The following is a 17,869-nucleotide window of genomic DNA, read 5'->3' on the forward strand; positions in this document are numbered from 1 at the left end:
ATATATATATATATCACTAGATAGATAGATAGATAGATAGATAGATAGATAGATAGATAGATAATCGAATAGAGTTTTTTGGGGGACAAAGACAGCGTAAGGAATCTCATATTGTGTCCTATAATATTTTTTTTTGGGGGGGGGGGGGGGGGGGGGGTTGGGGGGCTGCTCACCCTTCTTTTCCATTATGAAATAACAATGTGCTTAAAAATAATCAATTTAATAAATATATAAACGAATAAATATTAAATAAATAGGTGAAATGAAGAATAAATAAATAAACAAATAAAGACAACATAAATAAACAGAGAAAGCGACATGACAGCGTCTCGGGAACAATCTCCGCTGACACCGATATTTTAGCATTTTAGGACGTGAGATCCGGGCAGGTTGTTATAGCTACCCAAACCACAGGGGTTCCCTTGTCTATTTAAACTCCCTTAAATCTTCCACCCCTTCTAAAGGCCATTTGAGCAGCGCTTGTGGGCCAACATGCCCTAATGAGCATTAAAGCCCTATCTCCTGGCAATTAGCTGAGTCCTGGCTGTGCTGCTCTGACTGACAGAGATAGGAGACAGCAAAGTGTCATCACAGTCCCCCTGGGCGATAGGTGCTGATTGGGTCCTTGCACCGAGAGCCGCTCCAAACTTTTTTTTTTTTTTTTAATATTTGCCTCCTGTATGTTTGTGTGTCTGTGCTGAGCAGTCACCACCCTCCCGTGTCTGTACAGGGAGCTCAGCGCTGTACCTGCCGGCTCTGTCACTGGGAATTACCCCTCCATACCTCGCCGCCGCCGCCGCTGCTGCCGCTGCTGCTCATTTCTATTTGGCCTTTTTTTATTTATTTTTGTTTTTTTTTTCCCCTTTTTTGATTTTTTGTTTGTTTTGTTGGGAGCTTGGGAAGAGGAGCAGGAGCATTAAAAAAAAAACTTTTGCTGCTTTTTTTTTTTTTATCTCACCAAAAACTCTCGTGGAGAATGTTCTGTTTTGGATATTTGCTCTTTCTGTGTGGGCTGCACCAGGGGATGGCAACTTACCCAATTTGGTGGTAAGTGTTTGATCTTTGTTTATTTATTATTGTGTTTGTTGCTGTGTCACTGGCTGATTGTAGTTGCTGATATGCAGGGTACTGTACTTCCTATATGTGATTATATAATATATCTGTGTGTGTGTGTGTGTATATATATATATATATATATATATATATATATATATATATATATATACACACACACACACACACACACACACACACACTGTACATGTGTGTATGCTGTGCCGCATGCCTAGGGAGACCCAGGCGGCAGTGTGTGAGCCAGTGGACACTGTAACTGATATTAGTTACATTGTGATCACATTTCGCGTCGCTTTGATCCTTCACAACAAGCGCCGCAGATTGTACACAGGAGATAATGATAGAAGAAGGGGCTTCCAGGTGCTCCCTCTCCCTCTCTCCCTCTCCCTCTCCCTCTCTCTCACTCTGCCAGGTGGCAGAAGAGAAGAAAAGTTTGTATTTCTCTCCTCCCTCCTGTCTTGCTGTAGGGAAGACACACTCAGTAGGAGCAGGTAAGACAGGACTGGGCACAGGGCTGAGGACGAGGCCAGCCAGACCCCCGGTATCTGCGCTGCTGCAGCCTGGCTGTGTATATACATCCTCTCGGTGATTGCACAGGACTTGTGGCACTGCATAGTTGTATATGTATATACGTTGTATATGGGATTTCTGTATATGCTGTGTGCTTTGATTTCTTATGTAAATACTGGCTGTGGGGATAAGCATCAGAAAGATAAAGTGGAGAGAGATAAAGTACCAGCCAATCAGCTCTTAAATGCAGTGTTACATGCTGGGTTTGAAAAATTGACAATTAGGAAATGATTGGTTGGTACTTTATCTCTCCCTGTGTATCTGTCAGTGATAACTGCGGTTATACTGCAGGACACTGATTGTTATGGTGCTGTATCATCAGTCACTAGATCCCATCCCTGCAGTATTAATCAGTCACTAGATTCCATCCCTCCTGTAGGATCAGTCACTAGATCCCATCCCTCCTACGGGATCAGTCACTAGATCCCATCTGTCCTGTGGGATCAGTCACTAGAACCCATCCCTCCTGTGGGATCAGTCACTAGATCCCATCCCTGCAGTATTAATCAGTCACTAGATCCCATCCCTCCTGTAGGATCAGTCACTAGATCCCATCCGTCCTGTGGGATCAGTCACTAGATCCCATCCGTCCTGTGGGATCAGTCACTAGATCCCATCCCTCCTGTGGGATCAGTCACTAGATCCCATCCCTCCTGTAGGATCAGTCACTAGAGCCCATCCCTGCAATATTAATCAGTCACTAGATCCCATCTCCTGTGGGATCAGTCACTAGATTCTATCCCCCCTGTAGGATCAGTCACTAGATCCCATCCCCCTGTGGGAATCAGTCACTAGATCCCATCCCTCTTGTGGGTTCAGTCACTAAGTCACTAGATCCCATCCCTTCTTAAGAATCAGTCACTAGATCCCATCCCTCTTGTGGGATCAGTCACAAAGTCACTAGATCCCATCCCTCCTGTAGAATCAGTCATTAGATTTATCCCTCCTGTGAGAATCAGCCACTAGATCTCATCCCTCCTGTGAGAATCAGCCACTAGATCTCATCCCTCCTGTGAGAATCAGCCACTAGATCTCATCCCTCCTGTGAGAATCAGTCACTAGATCTCATCCCTCCTGTGAGAATCAGCCACTAGATCCCATCCCTCCTGTGAGAATCAGCCACTAGATCGCATCCCTCCTGTGAGAATCAGCCACTAGATCTCATCCCTCCTGTGAGAATCAGCCACTAGATCTCATCCCTCCTGTGAGAATCAGCCACTAGATCTCATCCCTCCTGTGAGAATCAGTCACTAGATCTCATCCCTCCTGTGAGAATCAGCCACTAGATCCCATCCCTCCTGTGAGAATCAGCCACTAGATCGCATCCCTCCTGTGAGAATCAGTCACTAGATCGCATCCCTCCTGTGAGAATCAGACACTAGATCCCATTCCTCTTGTGAGAATCAGCCACTAGATCCCATCCCTCCTGTGAGAATCAGCCACTAGATCCCATCCGTCCTGTGAGAATCAGCCACTAGATCTCATCCCTGCAGTAGGATATACGCTGCCAGTTCATAACCCTCCTGTAGGATCATTCACCATATCACATCCGGTCTGTCGCATTAGTCACTAGATCACATGATCTGTCACTCGAGCGCATTTTATACGTAGGATCGGTCACCAGATCAACCCTCACCCCTGTCGGATCTGACATTGGATTCCATCCATCACATATTCCATCCCTCTTAAAGGATCCCTCCTACAGGACCATTCTCTATCAGTCACTAGATCACATCCCAGGGCAGTACGGACGGTGTAATGGTTACATTACTGCCTCACAGCGCTGAGGTCATGGGTTCTATTCCCACCATGTGTTATATATACGGGGCAGTACGGACGGTGTAATGGTTAGCATTACCACCTCACAGCTCTGAGGTCATGGGTTCAATTCCCACCATAGCTCTAACAGTGCAGAGTTTGTATACTCTCCCCATACTTCAGTGGGTTTCCTCCGGGTACTCCGGTTTCCTTCTACAATCCAAAAATATACAGGTAGGTTAATTGGCTCCCAACAACCAAATTAACCTTAGAATACATGTGTGTGTGTGTGTGTGTACATGTGGTAGGGAATATAGATTGTAAGCTCCACTGGGGCAGGGATTGATGTGAATGTTCATATATTCTCTGTACAGCGCTGCGGTATATGTGTTCGCTATATAAGAAACTGGTAATATATATATATATATATATATATATATTAATTTAAATCCCATCTTCAGATTCAATCACTAGATCACATCCTGTATCAGTGAAAGGATCTGGTGTGAAGGGATTGCCTGATTTTGGGAAATCAAAACTGTCCCCTGATTACATTTCTTCTTGGCATGGACTGGCGGATATTCACCTTATGGACTGAGTGCTCCAGTGCTGGTAGGGTGCAGTGACTACCTCCAATCAGGGCTGGTGTAAGGCTTTTCAGCACCCTAGGCAAAACTCCAGCCTACTGCCAGTGCTGGTAGGGTGCAGTGACTACCCCCAGTGCTGGTAGGATGCAGTGACTACCTCCATTGTTGGTAGCATGCAGTGACTACCCCCAGTGCTGGTAGGGTGCAGTGACTACCCCTAGTACTGGTAAGGTGCAGCGACTACCCAATGCTGGTAGGATGCAGTGACTACCCACAGTGATGGTAGGGTGCAGTGACTACCTCCAGTGCTGGTAGGGTGCACTGACTACCCCCAGTGCTGGTTGGGTGCAATAATTACCCCCCAGTGCTGGTAGGGTGCCGTGAATACCTCCAGTGCTTGTAGGATGCAGTGACTACCTCCAGTGCTAGTAAGGTGCAGTGACTACCTCCAGTGCTGGTAGGGTGCCGTGACTACCTCCAGTGCTGGTAAGGTGCAGTGACTACCTCCAGTGCTGGTAGGGTGCAGTGACTATCTCCAATACTGGTATGGTGCAGTGAAAACCCCCAGTGCTTGTAGGATGCAGTAACTACCTCCAGTGCTGGTAGGGTGCAGTGACTACCCCCAGTGCTGGTAGGGTGCAGTGACTACCTCCAATGCTGGTAGGGGGCAGTGACTACCCCCAGTGCTGGTCGGGTGCAGTGACTACCCCCAGTGTTGGTAGGGTGCAGTGACATCCCCCAGTGCTGGTAGATTACAGTGACTACCCGCTGTGATGGTAGGGTGCAGTGACTACCTCCAGTGCTGGTAGAATGCAGTGACTAACTCAAGGGCTGGTAGGGTGCAGTGACTACCCCCCAGTGCTGGTTGGGTGCATTGACTATCCCCAGTGCTGGTAGGGTGCAGTGACTACCCCCAGTGTTGGTATCGTGCAGTGACTACCCTCAGTGCTGGTAGAATGCAGTGACTAACTCAAGGGCTGGTAGGGTGCAGTGACTACCTCCAGTGCTGGTAGGGTGCAGTGACTACCTCCAGTGCTGGTAGGGTGCAGTGACTACCCCCAGTGTTGGTAGGGTGCAGTGACATCCCCCAGTGCTGGAAGATTACAGTGACTACCCGCAGTGATGGTAGGGTGCAGTGACTACCTCCAGTGCTGGTAGAATGCAGTGACTAACTTAAGGGCTGGTAGGGTGCAGTGACTACCCCCAGTGCTGGTAGGGTGCAGTGACTTCCTCCAGTGCTGGTAGGATGCAGTGACTACCTCCAGTGTTGGTAGGGTGCAGTGACTTTCTCCAGTGCTAGTAGGGTGTAGTGATTACCTCCAGTGCTAGTGCGGTGCAGTGACTACCCCTAGTGCTGGTGTGATGCAGTGACCACCTTCAGTGCTGGTAGGGTGCAGTGACTACCCCCAGTGCTGGTAGGATGCAGTGACTACCTCCATTGTTGGTAGCATGCAGTGACTACCCCCAGTGCTGGTGGGGTGCAGTGACTGCCCTCAGTGCTGGTAGGGTGCAGTGACTACCCCAAGTGCTGGTAGAGTATATAGTGACTACCTCCAGTGTTGGTAGCATGCAGTGACTACCCCCAGTGCTTGTAGAGTATAGTGACTACCCCCAGTGCAGGTAGAGTATAGTGACTACCGCCAGTGTTGGTAGGATGCAGTGCCTTTTATAGTGCAGGTAAGACATTGGCTAGGTAAAGTTTGCATTGCTAAAAGGGTGCAGGGAGCATATTAGGGTTCTGGCTGGTGTTTTAGGCAGGAGATGATGTATTAGGGTGCAGGGGATATATTGGGGTGCAGGGGATGCATTAGGGTGCTAGAGATATATTAGGGTGCAGGGGATATATTAGGGTGCTGAGGTTGTATTAGGGTGCAGAGGATACATTAGGGTGCAGGGGATGTATTAGGGTGCTGAGGATGTATTAGGGTGCAGAGGATATAGTAGGGTGCAGGGGATGTATTAGGGTGCAGGGGATATATTAGGGTGCAGGGGATATATTAGGGTGCAGGGGATGTATTAGGGTGCAGGGGATATAGTAGGGTGCAGGGGATGTATTAGGGTGCAGGGGATATATTAGGGTGCTGAGGTTGTATTAGGGTGCAGAGGATATAGTAGGGTGCAGGGGATGTATTAGGGTGCTGAGGTTGTATTAGGGTGCAGGGGATATATTAGGGTGCAGGGGATATATTAGGGTGCAGGGGATATAGTAGGGTGCAGGGGATATATTAGGGTGCAGGGGATGTATTAGGGTGCTGAGGTTGTATTAGGGTGCAGGGGATGTATTAGGGTGCAGGGGATATATTAGGGTGCAGGGGATATAGTAGGGTGCAGGGGATATATTAGGGTGCAGGGGATGTATTAGGGTGCTGAGGATATATTAGGGTGCAGGGGATATATTAGGGTGCAGAGGTTGTATGAGGGTGCAGGGGATACATCACATGTTTGCAGCACTCAGCACTAGGGCGAGGGTGCAGTTAGACCCCTGCGATGAGGCAGCTCCCAGTTACCTGGGCAGGTGTGCAGTCCCCTCTCTGCCTGACTGAGCAACACGCCTGGGGAGATCCAGGGAAAGGTATTTACTCTGAGCACAGCGCAGGTATTTGCACTGTAGCTGAGAGGCCACATATATATAATTATACACTCAGCACAGAGATCAGTCACTAAATGGGGCTTGACAAGGCAAGTACCTGCAGATGGGGACCTGGAACACGCAGCGTGCTCAGTAATACACCACAATGACATTATAGCAACATAAAGATTGGGTTGCAATTAACAAGTCATCTTATACTAATACTGCACTAATTACCCAGCTCCCTGCACATGGACTGTACAGGAGAGACACAGTCAGGGTTAGATTAACATTGGGGATAATACCTGACCCTCTCCTTCAGGGACACAATGCTCTGTTCCTGGGCTTCCCTGGTAATGTATGATTGCCAGCACCTGTGGGGAGTTGCTGTAGGTAACTGATAAGAAAGGTGTCACCACAGGTGATGGCAATCATCCATTACCAGGCAGTCCAGGTAGGCAACCCTGCAGTATACAGTATCTGTATCTGGCGCTAGGACTGTTGCTCCCTGCCGACTACCATACAGATAGCTGGAGATGAGCATTGTTCTGAGTAAATTGTTACACTGGGCCTTATTCTAGTTCACTCTTTCTGACAAAATCCTTCTTAGATGGACAAAATCATGTGCACTGCAGGGGGCAGATGTTACTTGTGCAGAGAGAATTAGATTTGGGTGGGGTTTTACTTCAAAGTGAGATCTATATTGCAGTGTAAAAATAAAGTAGTCAGTATTTACCCTGCACAGAAACAAAATAACTCACCCAAATCTAATTCTCTCTGCACATTTTACACCTGCCCCCCTGCAGTGCACATGGTTTTGTCCATCTAAGAAGGATTTTGTCAGAGTGAACTAGAATAAGGCCCACTGTGTCTCCTGACAGTCATTCTGCAGAGTGCAGGTCCCTGTGTGAGTGCAGGAGGTTCCTGACTATTACAGGGGGAGTGCGGGAGGTTCCTGTGTATTACAGGGGGAGTGCGGGAGGTTCCTATGTATTACAGGTGGAGTGCGGGAGGTTCCTGTGTATTACAGGGGGAGTGCTGGTGACCTGTGTATCATTGCAGCACTCTCTTTGTGACCTGTGTAGTGCAGCACTCTCCCGGTGACCTGTGCAGCACTCTCCCGGTGACCTGTGTATCAGTGCAGCACTCTCTCGGTGACCTGTGTATCAGTTCAGCACTCTCTTTGTGACCTGTGTATCAGTGCAGCACTCTCTTGGTGACCTGTGTATCAGTTCAGCACTCTCTTTGTGACCTGTGTATTAGTGCAGAACTCTCTTTGTGACCTGTGTATTAGTGCAGCACTCTCTTTGTGACCTGTGTATCAGTGCAGCACTCTCCAGGTGATCTGTGTATCAGTGCAGCACTCTCTTTGTGACCTGTGTATTAATGCAGCACTCTCTTTGTGACCTGAGTATTAATGCAGCACTCTTTTGTGACATGTATCAGTGCAGCACTCTCTTTGAGACCAGTGTATTAGTGCAGCACTCTCTTTGTGACGTGTATCAGTGCAGCACTCTCTTTGTGACCTGTGTATCAGTGCAGCACTCTCTTTGTGACCTGTGTATCAGTGCAGCACTCTCTCTGTGACCTGTGTATTAGTGCAGCACTCTCTTTGTGACCTGTGTATCAGGCCAGCACTCTCTCCGTGACCTGTGTATTAGTGCAGCACTCTCTTTGTGACCTGTGTATTAGTGCAGCACTCTCTCCGTGACCTGTGTATTAGTGCAGCACTCTCTTGGTGTGAAGAAAACATTCCAGGTATGTCTGTGAGAGGGAATCCATTTCAATTAGAAGGTAATAAAATGCAAATGTGCTCTTGATAAGACAGGCAGAATGAACACCTGGCCTGCAATCAATAATGAGCAATGTTTTATTCACAGTTATTATACAGCTTATAATTACCAGCCAGCCAGCACTGCATTCCTGCATCTGTCAGGCATTCCTCTGTAACCTACATACTGTAAATACAGCCTGTCACCTCCCCACAGAGATACAGGTTCCTGCTCCTCACCTGAGCAGCAGGGACAGCCAAATAAAGACATTCACGGGGGAAAAACGGATAAGATTATGTGAACAGTTCAATTTAAGCCTGTTTGTTAATCTTGTGTGTGTGTGTGTGCGCGTGTGCGCGCGAGTGCGTGCGCACGTGCGCATCTATATCTATATATACACATAGTATAAAAAACATTTATGCACAGGGCAGTTAAAATATATATATATATATATATATATATATATATATATATTATGCCATGAAGTTTTAAATTAATTTTAATTTAAGAAATTAAATTAATAACTTTTTTTAGAAAACAGTAAAAAAATATTCTAGATGACGTAAAAAAACATATCTAAATATCATAAATTAATAAGTGTAGTATTGACCTGCAGGTGTCTTCTCTTTCTAGACTCTATTTAAATGTAATTGTTGGTCTAACAGATTATTCCTCTGAATTGTGTGACACAGAGATTCATTTTCAAATGCAACAAAAAAGTTTTTAGAATTTATATACAATTTAATTATATTTCAAAATAACCCCAAAATGTGATTTTATTTTAATTACATGATTAACCAATAAAATATTTTAGTTCAAAATACAGTAAAATTAAATAATGTTAGTAGGTGAAAACATAAATTAGATACATGAAATTGATTTAGTGTATTCTATCTATCTATCTATCTATCTATATATCTATATATCTATTTATCTATCTATATCTTCTGTTTTAAATCATTTAAATTTAATTGACGTATAATAAACAGCACTAATAAATCCCAATTACTGTATTGATTTGCTGTTGACTCTTAAAAGCTCTTAAAGTTTTCTAAATATATTTTCTGCTAAAAAACCTTATTCATATCCCTGTAAAAAAGTTTCTAAATATAAGAATATAGATATATACTGTCTCTATAATGATGATCAGTCCATTCTTCTGTCAGTGGGTTAGGGTGATATTTATGGACAAACTATGCTGGGAAAATGTGTACAATTTTGCGGCCAATGGTCACAAATATTTTTGTAGATTTGAGATATTTCTAATCTGTATTGCTAGATATTATTATTACTGATAATAATAATTAAAAATGAATTCCCATTTTAGTAATATAACACTTCAATAATGAATTATTAATTCTATACATTTTATTAATATAGTCACTAAGACTATATTAATTTTAATTGTTTTTGAGCATTATATCATACCCTCGGTCACTTGGTGCTAATAGTGACTAGCATAAGCATAATACATTCATATCAGTGAACTTAGGAAGAGATCTTATGTAAATGAGTTGGCTCCGCCCCCTGAACAATAAGTAGATACACATCTAATTAAACAGCAAACGACTGATCCTTGCATCCTGACATTGGTGGAGAAAGTATCATTTGCACAATTTATTTTACTTTTGCCTAAACTTAATTTCTCACAATTCTCTGCCTGTTCCTTGATTGACTAAAAATTCACATTTCCGTCTGCTGACCGAGAGACACATTAACTCTTTTCATCCCAAGGCAATGCGTTGTCTCGACCGGCCCCTGGGTTGTCAAGCTGGAAAAAATGTGTTTCAGCAGCAGATAATTGTCTTTTAACTGCACACTTTAACTAAGGGTTAACATGATTTTGATCTTTAATTATCCTTTGGGGTAGAAGCAATTGGATAAATTCTAAAATGGAAAAAAAAATAAAAAATTTAAAGGGATTTTTTGTTGTATAATATTATTTCCCAATGTATGAATTCAGGATGAGCTCAGGAACATGGAACCACATAGGATAATAAGCTTATTTAGACACTGTCGGAGGTGGTTTTGTTACTTGACATTTCCTATGGTCAGGATTCAGGAGCTGCTGAAAGATTTAACTTGCAAAAAAGTGATTTATTTCTGATTATTTATTAAAAAATCTCAGATAGTTTTTTCTCTGTGACACCATTTTTTTTTTTTTGTCATGGGAACAACTAAATCAGAAGCTGTCTAAGGTTCTGTGTTCATGGAAGCCACCATTTGGTTTTGGTTCTATCTGATTTTTAATTATGCACCTCAACCAAGGCTACAATGAAATGACATTGCTTCCTGTGGATCTGTGTGCAATACACATAGATTTCATTTTTGAACTTTTTAACGTTTCGCCTTTAGAAAAGTAACACCTACGACTTTCAGTCATTATCTGTTTTGTGCAGAATAAACTTTACTGACATTTGGGAAAAGCTCAGGAGAAATATTCTGGATTCTTATCATCATTGTTATCTACGAAACAAAAAAATGTAAATAAATATATGGTTGAAAGCAAATTAAATAATAATAATAATACAAAAACATCCATTGTGTTGTGTAGTTTTTAAATCACATTTGCGCACAGGTGACAAGATTTAGTAAGCGGCTGGTTTTCAGGAGTTTAAATCTGCAGCAACATTTTGAATCTGCTGCTTAGTAAATTTTCCGCCAAGGCCTGAGACAAAATTACTGCCCAAACTTCAGTATTATTTTTGTTTGTTATTGATTACCTATTTATTTTCAATTTAATGGTTAATTGTTGGCTGGAAGCTAAACCCATATAATATAAATAATAATAATAATAATAATTCAAATATCAGTTAAGAAATTAGATTGCAACATTTTTATTACTATAATGTTATTACTATTTTGTAATTGGCCGGTAGAACACAAGAATTTATCAAAAATAATTTTAGAAACGGTATGTTTAACTTATGCAAAAAATGATTGGATTTTATTTGTCATTTACATATTTTAGACAGTTGTTCTAAAGACCTTTATTTTCTTGCAGTTAAATGTATATATGAAAAAAAAAAAGAAGTAAGACCGTACCTATATTCAGATCTGATCGCAGTACAAATTGGTTCTCAAAATGGACAAAACCATGTGCACTGCAGGTGGGGCAGAATATGCACAGAGAGTTAGATTTGTGTGAGTTATTTTGTTTTTATGCAGGGAAAATACTGGCTGCATTATTTTTACACTGCAATATAGATTTCAGTTTCATCACACCCCACCCAAATTTAACTCTCTCTGCACATGTTACATCTACCCCACCTGCAGTGCACATGGTTTTGCCCATTTTGAGAACAAATTTGTACTGCGATCAGATCTGAATAAGGGCCAGTATGTAAGTTTCACAGGAGGCACTTTTGAGCTGAATTGTGGAAAATTGTGGTGAAAATAATATCAATTGTAATGACTGCCTCTGTTGTGATGCTGGATGCTTCAATAAAACTTAAAAGACCCATTATATATATATTTATTTTAGTTGTTGTATAGCTGCAGTTGTGATTATATTTAGAATTGTTAGCTCTTTTACGAGCAGGGCCTTCCTCCCTCATGTGCTTTTCCTTCTCTTCCTTAAACCATCTTCGATGGCACCAAATCCCTCATAGTCTGTCACCCAGATGGTATGGTTATGTGCCCTGTACTCGTCCTCTATTGTATTCAGCTGTAAGTCACTGTCTCCTGGGTTATATACTGTGTAATAGGGCGCTGCGGATCCCTTGTTCTCTGCCCCCTGATACTTATGTCAGTGCCACCTGCTGATGCAGCTATGGTTATGTGCCCTGTACTTGTTTTCCATTGTATTAAGCTGTAAGTCACTGTCTCCTGGGTTATATACTCTGTAATAGGGCGCTGCGGATCCCTTGTTCTCTCCCTCCTAATACTTATGTCAGTGTTCTCTGCTGATGCAGCTATGGTTATGTGCCCTGTACTTGTCCTCTATTGTATTCACCTGTAAGTCACTGTCTCCTGGGTTATATACTCTGTAATAGGGTGCTGAGGATCCTTTGTTCTCTGCCCCCTGATACTTATGTCGGTGCCACCTGCTGATGCAGCTATGGTTATGTGCCCTTTACTTGTATTCAGCTGTAAGTCACCGTCTCCTGGGTTATATACTCTGTAATAGAGATCTGCGGATCCCTTGTTCTCTGCCCCCTGATACTTATGTCAGTGCCGCCTGCTGATGCAGCTATGGTTATGTGTCCTGTATTTGTCCTCTATTGTATACAGCTGTAAGTCACTGTCTCCTGGGTTATATACTCTGTAATATTGTGCTGCAGATCCCTTGTTCTATGCCCCTCTGATACTTATGTCAGTGTCCTCTGCTGATGCAGCTGTGGTTATGTGTCCTGTACTTGTCCTCTATTGTATTCAGCTGTAAGTCACTGTCTCCTGGGTTATATACTCTGTAGAAAGGTGCTGCGGATCCCTTGTTCTCTGCCCCCTGATACTTATGTCAGTGTCCTCACTGGTGCAGCTATTGTTATGTGCCCTGTACTTGTATTCAGCTGTAAGTCACCGTCTCCTGGGTTATATACTCTGTAATAGGGATCTGTCCTCTATTGTATACAGCTGTAAGTCACTGTCTCCTGGGTTATATACTGTGTACTAGGACAATGCGGATCCCTTGTTCTCTGCCCCCTGATACTTATGTCAGTGTCCCCTGCTGATGCAGCTATGGTTATGTGCCCTGTACTTGTCCTCTATTGCATTCAGCTGTAAGTCACTGTCTCCTGTTTTGCTTATTAGTTTATGTACTATGTAATTGTGTGCTGCGAATCCCTTATGGCACCATATAAAGTATAATAATAATAATACCGGCAACAAGTGAATAGAAGTGTGATCTCTCTGTGTGTATTGAGTGCTATGCAGTAGTCTATCCTCTTTGCATACTGTATGATATGTATTATTTGTGCTTTCCTACAATAAGGGGTAGGGACTGTACACCCGTATATCTAACATTTAATAAGAGGTGCTACCCTGCTGGGACTTGTAGTACCATGCAAGAAAATGTAGGTGCACATCCCAAACACTCAATTGAGTTTCTCAGGACATGATTGGCCAGAAATGTGTATCCATCCATCACATCAGCGTATCTGTATTACAGTTACCATAGTTGGTCCTTGAACCATAATATATAAACTGATTTAGCTTTGAATAGTATTTTTCCATTGACCCCCATATGTATCATTGTGCGTAGATTACTTTACAGTCAGCTCCCTTGGCTCAGGAGCTTACAATTTAATTTTGTTGACGGAAACACCAAGTGGGAATGGGGCAAGAATGGCGATCAAGGAGGTGAACAAATGACTTTTATGCGTTTTGTGTCCTTTGTGGCGTTAGATTTTGTTTGCGTGTCATTATTGCAGTAATATAACCTGCATGAGGACCCTTATGACATGACATAGATTGGTATGTAACACGTATGTATCAGTGAGCGGTGATAGCTGGGTTGGGGTTACGGCCGTTTGTGTCCTTTATCCATTGTGTCCCCCCTACAGGTGACTATCAGCCCTCAGCGTGGGCTCTCTGTTACCGCCTGTGTTAATTATTTATTCAGTGTCATTCAGGAGGACTCAGCAACCCAAATACGTCTTGTTCCAGCTTTCTTCAAATAGACAATTTATCACTTTGGAATAAAAGGGGACTGAGGAGATCTGACACCCTCTGTGGGCCCAACTTCTTTTAAAAACACAATTGAATTCCTCATACTCTTGTTTTTTTGTCTCCATACAAGAGAACCTGACAAAACATCTCACCCTCAACATTGCTCTTGTGTAAACAGAACAGTCGTAGGAAGATAAAGAGTATATAGGAAAGTGTTCTGTCTCCCTAAATGTGTATATTCCATCCCGGGATTTATGGAGATGGGATGAAATTAAAATAACTGTAAAGGAAACAATGTATATGTGTGTGTTTCCTTTACAAGGCAATTTAGGACAAGTACATGGTTAATAAAGATAGTTGCATTAGGGGACAGAGCGCAGCACGCCCTGCGAGGGGACGCGGATACCTGTGATACCTGTGAAGCCCGCGAGGGGACGAGTATAGCTGTGACGGTATCCACGTCCCCTCGCGGGGCGAAATACATTTGGAGTGTGGGGAGAACATACAAACCCTACACATTTTAGTCCCTGGTCAGGAATGACACATTGTGGTAAATTTATTAACATGTGAGTTTATTCAATCTATTTAATTCGATTCAATCTATTATCTTTTAGAAGGTGCTAAATAAATTCTGCATCTAGCAGAATCTCATGTAAAATAAAACTTCCTTCTTAGTAAATTTACTCCATTTTCTCCAAACTGCTGCAGCTGGTTCATGGCGTGCTCGGAATATCATGGGCAGCCTAATACTCTGTGCTGCTCGTGGCTTTGGCGGACGGTGCGTAGCTTTGTAAATCCTGACTTGCCGGAGATTCACCTCTTTCAAGTCTGTCTGTGTAGACGGCCGAGCAGAGAGAGCGAGGGATATTATTTTGGAAACGTCTCTTCCTGAGTCCCCAGATAGCGCTCACTCCCCGTTAGGGTAGAAGATAGCTACCGGCTCTCAGCGGGGTATCAGTGCTGCTTAAAGTATAATTAGTATATTTAATGAACTTCGGTTTCTTATATGCAAATACTAATACGCGCATTAATGCAAATACATATCCAACAGAGGAACAGAGGGAATCTATTTGTCCTTCAACAACAAGCACGGGCCGGGGTTATACGTTCCTTCTGCAGAGAAATATTTAGCACATACTGAGTTTAAGGACAATAGAGGAGCTGAAGGTCACTGATGTTGCTGGTTCCACCCGGGTCACGGTTCAGTGGAAAAAGAACCTTGAAAAATAGCTACCATGGTCAGACCCAGATAACGGTGCTGGCTGGACCCTGGCAATCCAACCCAGGCTCACTGGTGCTTGTAGACTACATCATCTCGAAGTGCTAGCAGATGGTAGACAGGGGGGAACGGGGTTCCAAACCACTGGGCAGGGCCATAGTTTTTGTTGGGAAATAGGTTTTATACAAGCTCTATTAGTCATTTACCTCTAAAACATTAGAAAACCCCGGTAAAAATGGCATTATTCCATCTCCAAGGGATAAATGTACTAAGAAGTGTTGCTCATAGCACGCAATCATATTCCAGCTTGCATGGTGTAGTATCTACCAAATAATTGAAGGATAGCATCTGATTGGTTGACATACTGTAGGCACAACCTCCAGTTTACATAAACACAAGGGCAGGGATTAAAGTGGTCCTTGAGAGGTGGTGTAAATCATTTCCCCTGCCACCACCCCCGGCCCAACCCCATTAGGCATATAGCAGATCAGTGCCAGTGCTTTCAGCACCCCCTTCAAACTATAAATATGTGCCCTACCTCCCATACTTTATAAAAGGACCGTGGTCTCATAAAGAAGGCTCATGGTCACAAAATAGGACCCCCAATTTAAAATACACCACTCAGTAGCAATCATATTCACATTACACCACATGTAGTGCCCCTGATTCATATTACACCACATAGTGATGCCCCTTATTCACGTTATCACACACAGTAGAGCCCCTTATTCACATTACACCAGAATTTAAGCTACGGGGAGAGATTAAACAATTTGGGACTATTTACATTAGAAAAGAGACGTTTAAAGGGGGACATGCTCAACATGTACAAGTATATCAAGGGCCAATATAAGGAACTGTCACACACCCTCTTTTCTACTAGAAAGGAATCTAGGACATGAGGGCATGAGTATAGATTAGAAGAAAAAAGATTTCATTCAGCTAGTAGAAAGAATTTCTTTACGGTCAGAACAGTCAAACTCTGGAACTCTCTTCCCAGAGAGGTGGTAACGGCTGGCTCATTAAATGCGTTCAAGGCAAAGTTGGACAAACATTTACTGGAGAAAAACATCCATGGGTACAAATAAGAAATATAAATTGTCTGTAAAATACCAGAACCTACCAAATCAGCAATGGATATCTATACCAGGTTGAACTAGATGGACGCAAGTCTTTTTTTAAGCCTTACCTACTATGTAACTATGTAACTATGTAACCACATGCAGTGCCCCTCATTCATATTACACCACATAGTAATGCCCCTTATTCACGTTATCACACACAGTAGAGCCCCTTTTTCACATTACAATAATCAGTAGTGACACTTATTCATGTTATGTTACACAGTGATACTCCTTATAAATGTATGCCACACAGTAGTGTCGCTTATAAAAAAAGCTCACAGTACTAGTGCCCCTTACTGATTTATATAGGGGATCTGAGAGCCACATAAAAAGATACCTTGATAGGTGTTTTTTTCCCATCATTGATGTGAGTCGGGTACGGAACCCTTACATACGGGTGAAGGGTCCATTAACACAAGCCCTGTAGGCCCAATCACACGGGTGAAGAACAGACCACAGAATTTTCGTGTGTCATCTCCTGATTTGGGACAATTCTTACCATCTGTTCTATTTTTGTGTGTTCTCTTTACATATTCTACATCAAAAATTTTTGGATCTTGAGCATCAGAGGACCCATCTCTGAAAGAATACCCACTTGAAGGGAAGTACTATGTTGTATAAGCGCTGAAATATCTCTGTTTGAAATTCTTGTTTTCTGTGTATGCTTTGGGGGAGGGGTGTCTCCTCATCAAACATTGAGATCATTTTTAGCTGCTGCGCTAGAGGGAGTATCTCACTCATTGTTCTTTTTTCTGTAGTGCCCCTTACACATAGGCTCTCATTCTGGTCCGATTGATCCCAATATCGCTTGCATAAACATTTATGCGCATGTGTAGCCGCATTGTGCGAGCTGCCACGGAGAATTGACTATTCGCTAGCCACTCGCACGCAGCGGTGCTGGTGGGGGGGGGCATGGGGCGGTGGTCCGTGTTTCTGCCCATGGAAACACCCAGCATTTCATGGGCATTTCCATGAAAATGCTGAGCGTTACCATGGAAATCTACAGGGACCCGAAGATCTGAGACACCAGAGAGGTGTCTTAGATCTGCGAACGCTTGCAAAATCGTTCTATGATCAGCGACAAAATGGCTGCCTCTGTTGTGACAGATTTCTCTGGTTGTCAGGGAAACAATTGGCTGCCACTGCATGAATATCGGTTCAGCTTATGAAACCGTCAACCCCTCCTTCGTAACTGGGACCAGTAAGTATTAGCATATGGGCAACTGGTGGCCTCCCCTTTCCTTCAGTTTCAGTGCCATGAACTCCATGATTTTGTCCAACACTTTGAAGAAACCACGAGAGGTTAAGCCAGGGCAGGAGACCGGAAAAAAAACATTGAAAGACAAGAGAAACCTGTGGAAATGTCTTAGGTAAATCTCCTAGTGCTGAAAGCCATTGATGGATTCACCTGCTCACGCGCTGGTCATTGCATGGTCTTAACCTTAAAGTGCAGCTTTGTGTAACGTGTTCACACTCAGATACGTAATCCAGCAATTGACTGAGTAAGCCTCTGTCAGGAGTGTTCATTGACAGCTTCAAGGCCCAGATTTCAGGCCTGGACCCTCCGAATCCCCTCTCCTCAGAAT

General features: G+C 43.2%; 1 protein-coding gene across 2 annotated transcripts in view; it reads left to right on the plus strand.

The window, feature by feature from the left end:
• The window catches only part of WNT3A (Wnt family member 3A), a 152,979-nt gene that overhangs the window by 42,707 nt on the left and 92,403 nt on the right, over positions 1-17,869 (plus strand). The window contains exon 1 of one of the 2 annotated variants that reach the window (XM_083186674.1): positions 453-1,047. The exons of the other annotated variant lie outside the window; for it this stretch is intronic. Within the exon in view, the coding sequence (XP_083042800.1) occupies positions 977-1,047 (71 nt within the window). The 5' untranslated portion in view covers positions 453-976. Of the gene's footprint in view, positions 1-452; positions 1,048-17,869 lie in introns of those variants that run through there. 2 annotated transcript variants of the gene reach the window in all.

Source organism: Crinia signifera, chromosome 5 (genome assembly GCF_055691185.1).
Source record: "Crinia signifera chromosome 5, ASM5569118v1, whole genome shotgun sequence".
NCBI lineage: Eukaryota > Metazoa > Chordata > Amphibia > Anura > Myobatrachidae > Crinia > Crinia signifera.